Source organism: Rhamphochromis sp. 'chilingali' (assembly GCF_963969265.1).
Source record: "Rhamphochromis sp. 'chilingali' genome assembly, chromosome: 12".
NCBI lineage: Eukaryota > Metazoa > Chordata > Actinopteri > Cichliformes > Cichlidae > Rhamphochromis > Rhamphochromis sp. 'chilingali'.
In genome coordinates this window covers 1,118,512-1,130,917 of record NC_137939.1, presented here as the reverse complement: position 1 = coordinate 1,130,917, position 12,406 = coordinate 1,118,512, and the positions used below count along the sequence as shown (strand labels likewise).

Genomic DNA, 12,406 nt, shown 5'->3' with positions numbered 1-12,406 from the left:
CTGGTCTTTATTGGCCATTTCCTTTTGGAAAAGTGTTCAGTGGTAGTAGATTTACAATTGTATGTGGATGATTAAAGCAGATACAAGTTTATATATAAACTCTGAAAGCATTGACGTTTCTTTTTGCACATACACAGATTTAAAGTGTGTGAGATTGTTGTTTAATATCTTGGGATCGGTCCACACGTTCACGCAGGATGTCAGTGACACGCTCACGGCACACTTCTAGCAATTTCCATTAATGAAATCCATCTGCAGCATTTTCCTGGATGCGCTCTAAATGTAGCGATATTTTTACCTTACATCATGAGAAGTGCTGACACAGCAAAGCTCCTTTAGAAAATAAAATGCAAATAATTTAGTAGTTTCTAAATGCAGCACTGCACAATTTAGAAGCAATGGTGATCCCCAGGAAAACCAGTGAAATCTCCAGTGATTAAGTAGGTTTCCAGATTTAGTTGCATGAGTTTCATGTCAGAGGTTCACATTTCTGCACTTGATCTGTAAGGACAGCTGGATATTAAGTTAAAGGTATAGTTATGTGTGCAATCCAGCTGGCTCAAGGACTGCCCGGGGTGAAATTACCTCAGCACTGCAGCACGAGCACTTTTACTGCCAAAATCTGAACCACGCTTGTGGTGCATGTGTAAAGGAGCAGGGTAACACCTTTCAGGCCTACATAAAAACAAAATATTAAATCATCTGAAGTTAATTTGCTGCCTGTTTCCCATCAGCGAGTGATTACAGACTATAACATTCAACACTTCAAGCCACACACACTCAACACAAACAACAGAAATAAACGCTGCATTTACAGACATTTATTCAGCATTTATGTATTTACAAAAAACTGCTCTAATTTGGCTCCACTTTGCACAGTTTGAGAAAACTGAAGAAAAACCTGCATATTTACATTGGTAGAACAGTTTAAATGACTTTAACCCATGAAAAGGTCGAGCAGGCAGAGAATCTATCATTACACTGTTTACTGCCTCTGAATGCCTAACATGTCATTGTGTGTGTGCTCCTGCATCTCTGACAGCTAGAAATCAGACAGACAACCACAACAGACTAAGAGAACATGGCTACATGTAGGTCATGTAGCACCTTTTTTCTTCCACGTTTGGTCCCAAATGCCAAATGAATCCATCAATAAAGTCTTTACCATTAAACAACATTTCCTTTACCACAAAAATGTGGTTCTCGAAAGTCAGCTGCAGGTGGCCTTGTTGGGCTTTATTTGCAGAGTTAAAAAACACAAACAAAAAATACACAGAGTTGTGTAGAAGAGACTCACAGTGAGCGCTCAAAACTAAAATTCACTTTAGATCAATCACAGTTGTGTATGTGGTGCGAGAACGGGGAACAGGAGACCTCTTGACCAAACGTTTCTTCTTCATCTTTTCTAAACCATCATCCCTAGCTGACAGAATTTGGGACGAGGTTATGCCCCTTTTTTATTTATCCTCTTAAAACAGGACGGAAGTGAAGTAAAAATGTTCTACCACTATTGTTTTATGCTAATTGGCACAGTTATGTCTCTTCATAACATTAAATACCATCACCTCATAGTTGCCAAGATAGAGCAGTTAGATGGAAAACCAGATTAGGGTTGCAATGAAAGGCAGGTGATGGAGTAAAGCTGAGAAAGCAGTGAATAGTCTGGTGCCCCTGAAGCAGAGCTCTGGGCAGGTGAGGAAAGCTCTGTCTCCCAGAAAGATCCAGTGAAGCACATAGACTGGCAAACTTCAACCTCAGTCTCTTAAAAAAAGAGATCTTCATGCTAAAGTCATATTTTTAGACCATTTTAAAATGAATGGCATATCTATGATCCATTTAGCATTTTACTCGAAACCTCCAACAATAAAGAAGGTACACAAAGAGCTGGATCCATTGCTACACTCGGGGCATAGCTGCTGTAATTTAATAAACCAGCAAAGGTTGGAAACAGCTTTTTTTTTTTTTTATGCAGAGCAGATGTTGTAGGGTGTGTACCCCAGCAGGAACTCTCCAACACCCACAAAGTACACAACCTGTGCAATGCCAAAGAGCGGGGCTATGACAAGGGCCCGGCAAGTAGCTCCCTTGAGGAAAGCTCCAGGACCCTCTTTTCTCAGGATCTTCCTGCAATTAACAAGACAAGCCCAGAATTAGTCTTTGATTTATGCTATCGAGGCCAAGCCAAGCAGAATGTTTGTTGGTGATGCTGAGAATCCAAAGCTATGATTTAAGCTATGTTCACCTGATACAGTCCACCACGCCACTGTACGTTTCTTCATTAGTTCCTTTTCTGAGTGACTGGAGCCTTGTTTTGACAACTGCATGAGACAGAAAATTATAAATTATGCAAATAATAAAATGATGTTCTTCTTTAAAATGTCACTTTACTTCGTAGTGCACCAAATGAGTCTCTCACCATCACAAGGACTGACAGCCACAGCGGCGATGGATCCAGCCAAGCAGCCAGACAAAAAGGACCAATAGAAAGGGACGGATGGGTCGTCAGATGAATGCTGGCCAAGCTGGTGCACATGTGCAAAAAGAGGAAAGTACACAACAGAGAACGGGATGTCCCTGAAAAGATAAAATACAAACATGTTTGGATTGATAGACAGAAAGATGTAAAACTGGTTGATTAAACATGTGATATGGCAATACATTTGCACATCTCACCTCATCAATGTGGCCCCAAGACCCCTGTATAGTCCTGTAACACCCTTGGTCCTCAGCAGCTCTCTGGTGATCTGTATGGCAGAAGTTCGCATGGCTTGAGGCCCAGGGGCGGTGTTATAGGAACGGCTAAGAACTGCGCTGGCCCTGCCCATCTTCAGAGTTGTTACAACAGCGGGCATCACTCTCTGCTGGGCAGCTGGCAGAAACAGGAAATCTAAGTATTTTAGAGCTGAAACACCCCCAAACACCAGTTTTGTTTGGGGGGTTTTGCAAATGATTTGCAGATGTAGATGGTTTTACCTATCCTGCCTGCATCCTGCAGCTGGATCTTGAGCATCTCCATGGGTGTGGTGACAATGACCTGGCACATCCCCGCACAGCATCCCGCCAACATCTCCTTGAACACTGTCAACTTACCACTAAGGACCCAAACACGTCGATTAGATAAAAAATAAATAAATAAGAATGACACTGGATGTTAATATGTTCTTAAGTGCTACTCACCCATCTTTGCTCAACATGTGGCGAAAGAAATCATTAGCAGCTAGTTTGATGGCTTTCTCTGGGGTTACCAGGGTTAGATTTACTGCAGCACCTGCAACAACAAACCTGCTTGTGACAAACTTCCTCCTAATGAAGCAAAGGTGCAGACTTGCTGAAACATATTAACTCATCAGTCTGACAGCACATTTCCAGTGCAGGAAAACAAGAGTATAGAAACTATCCTGACTGTAGGAATGTGCAAAGCAAAACGGAAATGTTTAGCAACAGAACAAAATAGCCTGCCACTAAGCTACTGTGACACAACTGACTGCATTTTTCGCTGCCTTGCACCAAACCATTAATGGGCCAGTTTACTCAGGCTTTGATCCAACACTGAATGTGACTCAGCATCTGTGCGTCTTATTAAATTACCCAGTCTGGTTGTATTGGTTCCACCAATTTCAAATAAGGTCAGGCAATTAAAATGTGTCATAGATCTCTTTGCTTTTACATATATCTGCCAATGTAGGTGATGGCAGTTCTTGCAAAACTAGATAAAGGACTTTGGGGCAAACAATCACTTGTAAAAACTGCAAGTATGGGCAAGTATTACCTCTGTACATGCCAAAGTAGCCCTCAGATTTAACTGTCTTCACTAGGCAGTCCATCCTGGTGAGAAACATGAGATTCACAGTGAAGGTTGTTATCATTCAGTGTAGCAGAATGGTGTCATTACAACATAAGTGTCACTGAAACATAATGATGACACAGCAACAAGAACAGGAACTTGCATAGTAGAAACAATAATGTATTCACACGCATTTTTAAGAAGAAGAAGCACTGGATTATGAAGATACAAACTATACTAGTGTTGTCTCAAACTATCAGTGAGTTTTCATTTGCAGGTGCCGGTCTCACATGTTCTTGTAGATTTGCTGCCCACTGCGCTGGTTCTGCAAGCGCGTCTTGGCCAAGTCGATTGGGAACACACAGGTGACTCCTACCATGCCTGCAATCCCTCCATTGATCAGTTTGGCTGGTAGACTGTACAAAGGCAAGTCGCAACAGACAAGGACATAACAATCATTCTTTTTCCCACCATTTCTGCAGTTACACAAAGAAGGGCGTTGACAGGCGAGGCGAGAAAACCTGCTCAAACTAAGCTGAAGTAATATGAAAGCAACTCATTATGCTTCTTGGTGTGTGACCCATACTAGTGTATCTCTTTGTAGAAGCTATAGAAAATAACTTGTTGACAAAGTAAAGCAAACAACTCACATATAACTGTAATAAAGTGCTACACATCGGCACAAGAGCAAAAGACAGGTGGCAAATTCTGTGTTTATTGTATAAAACTATTGGATTGACAAAAAAACAATTAGAACATGCCTCGTTCCTATTATCTCATCTAACTTGGTGCACAGGTCCGTACCTTATCTGTTGTTGCTGGGCCATGGTTCTTGAATTTGGTGAGTGCAGAAGTTGTTTTAGCACAGAGGGAGAGCAGGCTGAGAGTCCCTGAGAGACACTGAGCAAGGCAAGAGCAGAAATAAGCTCAAGGTGATATATATAGAGGAAAGTCCGGCCCTGCAGAGACAAGGATAAATTTGACTCTCCACCCACTGCATTACCAGCCAAGTTAAAATCAGGGTCAGTTACCCACCAACATCAAAGCACAATCCTAATATCCAAATCAAGGCAGGCATACACCCATCTGCAGTGTGTCATTTCAGATGAATCCAGCTCTTGTCTCGAGGCGTCTTGATTGCAAACATACACTCATACAATGGATAAAATCATAAATTAAAAAACAAACAGCTACTGCGCCTGATAATAACGTGTGATCTGAGTTAGAAAGTTAACTACATCTGCTCTGCCTAATTACAAAAGCTTTACAGTTTTTTGCTTTTTGGTTGGTTTTTTTAACCCGTCCTGCAACTTTTTCCCGGGTTGTTAAATTTATTTAGATGTGAAAGACATAGTAAAACATCGGAGCTGTATTCGAAAGAATCGTGGTTACTTACGGGAAAGAGCTGGGACAGCACGCCTTAAAATAAAGACTTTAACGCTGCTTCATATCCACCATCGTCTTGGTTAATAAATTAATGAATGAGTAGAAAGAGGAAGGAGACAAGCTACAGCTAGGTGCGCCTCAGACCTGACTTGGGAACCAATAAAAATTGATTCTCTAAAAACTGGGCGGGACAAACAGACCATGATGCAACATTTATAACCGTTTCTCTCAGACATCAGCCGAGTAATCCTGATTTCTCTGATATGGTTCGTGCTGGCTCACAGCAGGAACCCATTTCCTGGAACCATCATTCTTGCTATTGTTAGGTATTGTACTGGGTCTGTTCATGGTCCAGTTTATTATTATCGCCACCCAACCCCCTAAGCTAAGCAGTAACCAAATTAGCCTCTTTTTTTTTTAATTTAATTTATTTTTTATTTGTTTATTTCAATGTTTTTATTGTAATTTCACACTTTTAGTCATAAAAGACAAAAAAAATCACAACTGTATTGCATGAACAGACTGTTTTATTGCAATATCATAATAAACTAGAGAACAGAACATGAGATGCACTACAATAACATCAACACACACAAACACGTAGTCATTTTCATTAATAGCTGAATCACTTCCGTGCAAGCGCGCTGCTGCTTGTATTGGAGTATTGTGAGATCTCCACAGCAGACTGGTTCTGTTTCTTCACACTGTCAAGTGTCGTGAAGCACTGATCATAAGGGATACGGCTGGTCCGGACGCAACGGTGTGTGCGTGTGTCACAGCGCCTACAGCTGCAGCAGTGGGCTGCGGGATAATACAGCTGTGGGTTGACATCCTTGGGACAACCAGGAATATGGGCAGCCCGGTACACCAAGGAAAGAGGAACACAGCTACGCTGGATCAAGAAAGTCCTCCCAAATCGTCCCCTCAAATTAGTGTCCTGGAAATGAGGAAACAAGGCTGATGACGACAATATTCAATGAGAACGGAACAAGGTGCCATTAAGATTTTTATATGATTAATATGTGAAAAATCCGCAGAATGTGTTACAGTTTGATATGTCATCATTACCTTCATCACATTTATTGTTGTCTCAAATATTCTCAAAATGTCCATCATACAGTTTGCTTAACCTTTACATCATTGAGTTTCCATGAAAAGTGTAACTGTGTGCAGAAGTTGTCACCTGGGTGTAACAATAGCCACTGCAGATGGTAGTGTTGATGGCCACGCACTGGGTGCAGTCTTGCTTCTCAATCCATAAAGTGTAATTCTTCAGCATACAGGTATACACCGCACCAACCAGCAGCACACACAACAGCAAGGATTTCAATGCAAACAGAGGCATGCTAAATCTGTAAACACACACGAATGTACGGACAATTAAAGATACATGCAAGAAAACAGAATAAACAGATGCAATCAGAACGCTATCAATGCAACGTTTGCTTAGTTTCACGCAAACCTAAACTGAAGAGAAAAAAACAAACTGTGACATATGACCTTAGTGATATCTTGGAACTACAGAAGTGTCAGTTCATTGCAGAATCTGTTATGATGAGACGAGTTTGGTTCCCTCCTGTTCCCCTGGAAGTATCTGAAACTATAAAGGATGCCCATCCGCTTTTATGGAAACCTTAATCCACCCTGAGTGCCCCAGTAGACTTTGGTATACATCATTATTCCAATAATCGTGTCAATATCACTGCAGGTTGAAAATGCTGCCACAACATCTGTGCAAACCACAAACAACAAGTTATGCAACTCCAGCCCCGACCCTCAAACGTGTATGGCTGGGCAAAACTGATCCATGTGACTGATTCCACACGTTTTAGGTCGTGAGACGCGAAAGAGTCAAAGAATATTCCTCAAACTCAGTCTCCGTTTAAAAGTGCATTCAAACTTGTGTCAGTAAAACACATTGTAAGCTCCTCATTTAGCAGAGTGAACGCTCACTCGTTGTACTTAATGATGATGATGTTTGAGCAAACAAATCGTTTATAAAATGTGGAACTAGAGAAACAGATTCCTCTGTCTTTATGTTAAAAACAATTAAAGAAAAGTATAAAAGTTCCGAATAGAATCAAATGGAGACAAAATCAGAAATAATCTCATTTTACTTATGAATTCTGCTGTAAGTGTAACTGCTCATATTGGTTTGGCCTGGCTGATGCTGGGTCAGCCCGTGTCCTACAAGTAAGGTAAAAAGGGTATAGCCTCTTTAGCTAAGCCATTAATGCTCCCATAATTCCCATCTGTTCTTAACAGAGGTGGCCATATGCCCTCAGATTTTTCCTCACTAAATGTTGTAAATAAACACGTTCAGCCAACACATGTAGGAGAGGCCTTTAAATCTGCAGGCATTTTAAAGAACTGCACATGTATAAATTTAAAAATTCAAACTTCATTAATTTTATTCAAGACTCAACTTTACACAATAACCGAGATATAAAATTTAAATGAAAAATATGCAATTTTGTGTATAATTCTAAAAATCTGAGAAACCCCCAAATGCAGCTTCTTTTTCTTACAGGTTAAATCTCTCAACAGTAAATGTATTTCTAACTTTGATTAGATTAAGCTTCCATTTTTCTGATGATAAACCATATAAAATCCACCCTGAAATACATTAACTACGCTTTTATTAAATTATTCATCTTATACTCACCATGCAGTCTGACATTAAAACTTCTTTATTCTTGCGACCTGGTCCCTGATGTTGTCACTCTGTTTTCGCTCTACATTTAACATGACGGTCACAGTTATATACTGCAGCCATCAGATAATTACAGCAAACTGGGTCGTGGACAGTTCACCAATTATCTGTGCCGACACACATCCCGCTTTTTTGAGACCAGCGGATTATTATTTGTATGAGGTATGAGAGAAGAGAACAATCAAACTGATTCATATCTCTCTCCAGACATTACTGTGTCAGTTTAATACTACACGGTACATATTCTGATTAGTGAAGATCAGGGTTAACTTACTTAAGTAGCAATATTAATTACATAAATATTTACATTTTTTGACTACTTGCAATAATCCTTCCATAGTATATGGAACTGGCACACAAAGCTACTATTTCATTTAGAAACAAAACAGGTTTGCACACTTTCAAGTAGCACGCAGAAAAATCAGAAAGTATGCATGTTAAACAATTTAAAATATTTGATACTTACAGGTTAACCTGTAGGTTACAATGGGAATCTTAAAGATGTTTTGAGATTTAGCAGATGCTGCTGGGCTGGTTTGCTGTTCTGTGCTTAACTGCTGTAGTCAGTCACACAGATAGAAGGATCCAGAACTCATCTTGGAGTAGGCCAACTCAATAGACATCATTTCATTTGCCTCCTGTTCAACCCACTCTGTGAATGTGTTATCACTGTGGCATCATCAGATGATGTTCGAGGTTAAACTCTGTGGCTCTGTGTTTCAAGATCGTGCGGGCAACACTTCGTGTTCCAATAAGGCTAAAAAGTGGGGCAGAAACATGAACTGGTTTTGTTTGGGGGCCAAACTGAAGCTGTGCACCAAGGACAGTAGGACACAATATGATCACGGAGTTGTTTTCTGAAAGTTTAGTTAAGTGGTTACATGTTAAACAAAAAAGCAGTATTAAATAAAGATCCACAGTAAACACTTTACATACAGGTGCATCATCCGTAAAGACACCTAAATTACAATGCCAGTATTTTTCAGCGTTGTGCACTGTGCACCTCAAGTGTTCCACTGAAAATGCATTATTTTTGTATGATAACTTGCACATGTAAAGCAGTATGTCATAAAAAAAACAGGTTCTTGGCACTTCTTGTGTCTCACCAATGTCATATGCACAAACTGCATGTGAATATAGGCCAATGCAAGACCAAACAAGCGTATTAAGAAACATTAACATTCATCATTAACATACATGAGGCAAGCATTTCATGTGAGATGCAGATTTATGATTTGCATTCACAATGTTGTCTTATGCGTGTGCCACAGTCCAGAAAAGTCTACTGTCATCAAGAGGACATAAATGACCCTCCAGTCACATGATCCTTGATGGTTTAATATTTGTGCAAAACGTGGGGGGAGAGTAGTCTGAATTGGGTTGTGGAGATCTGCCCCAACTCATTCATCGCACTCAATCGCCAGCCGCGAGCGCTTCCAAGTCATCAGAGAGATGCATCCACCTGCCAACCGGCTTCTCCTGCTACACCTGCTCTCATTGACCCATGCTTTCTGTTCACTCGCTCACCCGGATTCAGGTGATGCCCTGCAAGGGCAACGATTGGCTCTTCTCTCAGACCTTCCCCAAGGTGATTGGTGGAGTGACAAGCACTCGGCACGTGACCTCTTCAATGAGCTTCCTCCCACGGATTAGCACGCGCTGCACACCAGGTATAACTAAGGTCAAAAAGACGCGTGGAATCCTTATCACGGTTTGTTGCTTTAACGAGTATTTTGGGAGGGTTAGAATTTGAGCTATCCCAGAGGGAAACATAATTCACAAATGTGTTTAGATTGTTTTTAATTTTATTTTAATTAATTTAAATAAAAGAAGGAACTGAACGCCCCGTTGCATTCTGGGCCGTTCAGTACACGCCGTTCACTGCGATTATTGTTATTTCGATCAAGAAGACTTTTTAAAATGTATTTTATAGCGCAGAGGAAAAAAAAATATAAGCAGGAAAACTTCAGCTAATGTGTGAGTACAACCTGTTGGTTGCTTTTCGTGTTGTTAGTGACTTTATAGGAAACCTTTGTCAAGATAAGGAATTTAACAAATAACATTTCAGCCCATGCTTTCAGAAGATCTACATCAAAGACTGATGTTTGCTCCATTACGACTACATCGCTGAAATCGGCTACAATAGAAGACGAGCAGCCAAACCCAGACGTGTATATAAAGTTGTGCTTGTATCCAAACACTAGATGGCAGGCAAGCACAGTATCAGACTTGTCTTCTCAGCTGTGAGGAACTCGTGTGTTCCTGCATCTTGTGATTTTATCAGCTTGTTTAACTCTCGCCCACAGGCAGCTGTAAGGTGAAGAGTATAATTCACACAAGCAGAAATGTTTTATGAAGCTCCCAGACCCCAAGGAGATATAATTAACTCAATGCTCAGAGGAACAGGTGTAAAATGAATATGGCCAGATCACAGATGGCATGCAGGGAAATTTGGTTCTGAGCCCACAGAAAAGGTATTTATTGTGTTTTCGTACGAAGGAAATGAGGCTGAGTCGCTGTTAAACGGCATAGCTTTCCTAAACACGTGCACAGAGAAAGCTCCGTAGGCGGCAGTGAACATCCTGCTTCCTCAGTCATATAATAAATGGTCAAGGCAAGGTCCTCTTCACACAGTGAGACAGCCACAAATAAAGAGTGGATGTACATCTTGATGGGGGGGGACAGTCCAGATTTCCAATGAATGAAATCAGAAAATACAGCATCACCAAGGACAACATGTAATAATCTGTTTTCTGGGGCCATAGAAAGGTGCCATAACGCTGATTTTAGAACGATTTGTGTTTTCTGAGAATATCGAACAGCTCAATATGTTCTGTCATCTGAGGCTTTTGCTCCCTACAATCAGCCTATTTTAAGTTGGGTAACAGAGAGATTTTTAGTACTAGGGCCATTTTTGGAAGGAAGAAGAGAAACTACTTTGACCCAAATCATCTCTGGTGTCCTTGAAGACACTTATTAAGAACCTCGGGAATCTGGAGAACACCTCTAGACAGCTCTTCTCCACTTCTGCTCTACTCTCCTTTGTGATCTTCCCTGTCCTAACTTTTATTCCACCTTCCCTTTTTCCCTTTTTAAAGACAATGTTGGATAACACCTCCCACCCACTCCATGACACGCTGGTCAGTCACAGGAGCTCGTTCAGTGAGAGACTGAGATTACCCAAAAGCACCACTGAACGACACAGGAAATCATTCCTGCCTGTGGCCATCTCCCTGTACAACGCATCCACTTAACACACTGTTTGCTGCTACAACTACACATGTTTCTTTTCCAAATATTTATTTATAAGTGACTTATGTATGTATGTATGTATATATATGTATATATTGTACTATTCTTAGTTAGCGTATTGTCTGTCTTGTCTTAATGTTGGTTTAAAATGGAGCACTGTAACAAAAAATAATTTCCCCCAGGGATCAATAAAGTATTCTGATTCTGATTCTTTTTGTCTGTGTGCACCTTCACTTTCACTCACACAGACCCACAAGGCTCCCACAGGGGCTCAAAATCAATCTCACGGTGCTTAAAATAATCAACCTAGTTGAGGCAGAGGGCTTACCAGTAACATGTACAGTAGCTCACGTCCTCACTCCTTATTTTTACCTCCACCCCACCTCCCTGATTGTGAGTGACTGGCAGCCATCTCAGGATTTATTTTGCTTTCTTTTCATTTTAATATTTACCCAGGCTGCCATCATTTCATTTGGAGTTCAATTTTTTTGTCATATAGTTCATATAAATGATTGTATTGTAAGCTGTACTACATCTCTTGTCGAGTGACAGCTGGGGAAGGCTCTTGCTCCTTACCATCGAGAACTGGATTAGCACTGGTCTGATGACTGGATGGATAGATAGGTGGCTGGATGGGTGAAGTCATGTATGGGCAGGGATTCTTATATTTAGATCTGATTCCACATGAGTACCAATTATTTTCTTTTTCTTTTTTTTTAATCTTGTAATGTCACTGCTGTAATTTTCATCATAATCTAAATAAATATTTTCGTAAAAACGTGCAAATCTACTCTATGTACAGTTGCGGTCAACAGTTTGCATGCACTCATCATGGGCATGAAAGTCGTGGTAATTTGGGGCTTTTAATGATTGATTTTTCTGGAATGATTGTACACAATACATCTTTAATGACTAAAAGAATATTACTTGTGTGCTCAAGTTTGAATTTAGTTTGGATTTTCTCTCTTCCACACGAGGTCAAAAGGATATACACAACCTTAAAACAGTATATTGAGTTTATGCATCCCACTAATATTTTTGGTAACCATCAACAAGCTTCTGTCATAGTCTGTCTGATATTTTTGGGGAAAAGCCTAATGTTACCCTGCTTTATCCGTTGCAAAAGCAGTTTTGATGTATGTTTGACATAAATTTCCTGTTGGGACTCCCAATCATGTCAAACCATCCAGCTGTGGGCTTTCTTTGGCCCATTTGACCATAAAACCATCTCCAGAGGCATTTGTCTCGTCCACGTGGGCAGCTCAAAATTT

The 12,406-nt window shown here is 40.5% G+C and overlaps 2 protein-coding genes across 4 annotated transcripts; both read right to left on the bottom strand.

Annotated features, from left to right (window-relative positions):
* Positions 1 to 73: 73 nt before the first annotated feature.
* On the bottom strand, positions 74 to 5,317 carry LOC308407901 (mitochondrial glutamate carrier 1-like). Of its 3 annotated transcripts, XM_080899852.1 has the most exons (11): positions 5,181 to 5,212; positions 4,820 to 4,934; positions 4,589 to 4,743; positions 4,075 to 4,200; positions 3,770 to 3,825; positions 3,178 to 3,268; positions 2,974 to 3,092; positions 2,674 to 2,869; positions 2,417 to 2,574; positions 2,243 to 2,318; positions 74 to 2,124 (listed from the first exon to the last, which is right to left on the bottom strand). In XM_080899852.1, the coding sequence occupies exons 2-11, from the start codon at positions 4,823 to 4,825 to the stop codon at positions 1,965 to 1,967; spliced, it is 1,143 nt and encodes a 380-aa protein (XP_080755978.1). In that variant the 5' UTR covers positions 4,826 to 4,934; positions 5,181 to 5,212; the 3' UTR covers positions 74 to 1,964. The 3 variants fall into 3 exon arrangements, with proteins under 3 accessions (XP_080755978.1, XP_080755979.1, XP_080755980.1); XM_080899853.1 differs by lacking the exon at positions 4,820 to 4,934 and having other exon boundaries at positions 5,181 to 5,317; XM_080899854.1 differs by lacking the exon at positions 4,820 to 4,934 and having other exon boundaries at positions 4,589 to 4,684; positions 5,181 to 5,312.
* Positions 5,318 to 5,795: 478 nt separating this feature from the next.
* LOC308407659 (follitropin subunit beta-like) lies at positions 5,796 to 6,515 on the bottom strand (the record flags this gene model as incomplete). The annotated part of the gene is made up of 2 exons (XM_080899445.1): positions 5,796 to 6,107; positions 6,354 to 6,515. The coding sequence occupies 2 exons, from the start codon at positions 6,513 to 6,515 to the stop codon at positions 5,796 to 5,798; spliced, it is 474 nt and encodes a 157-aa protein (XP_080755571.1).
* Positions 6,516 to 12,406: the final 5,891 nt, after the last annotated feature.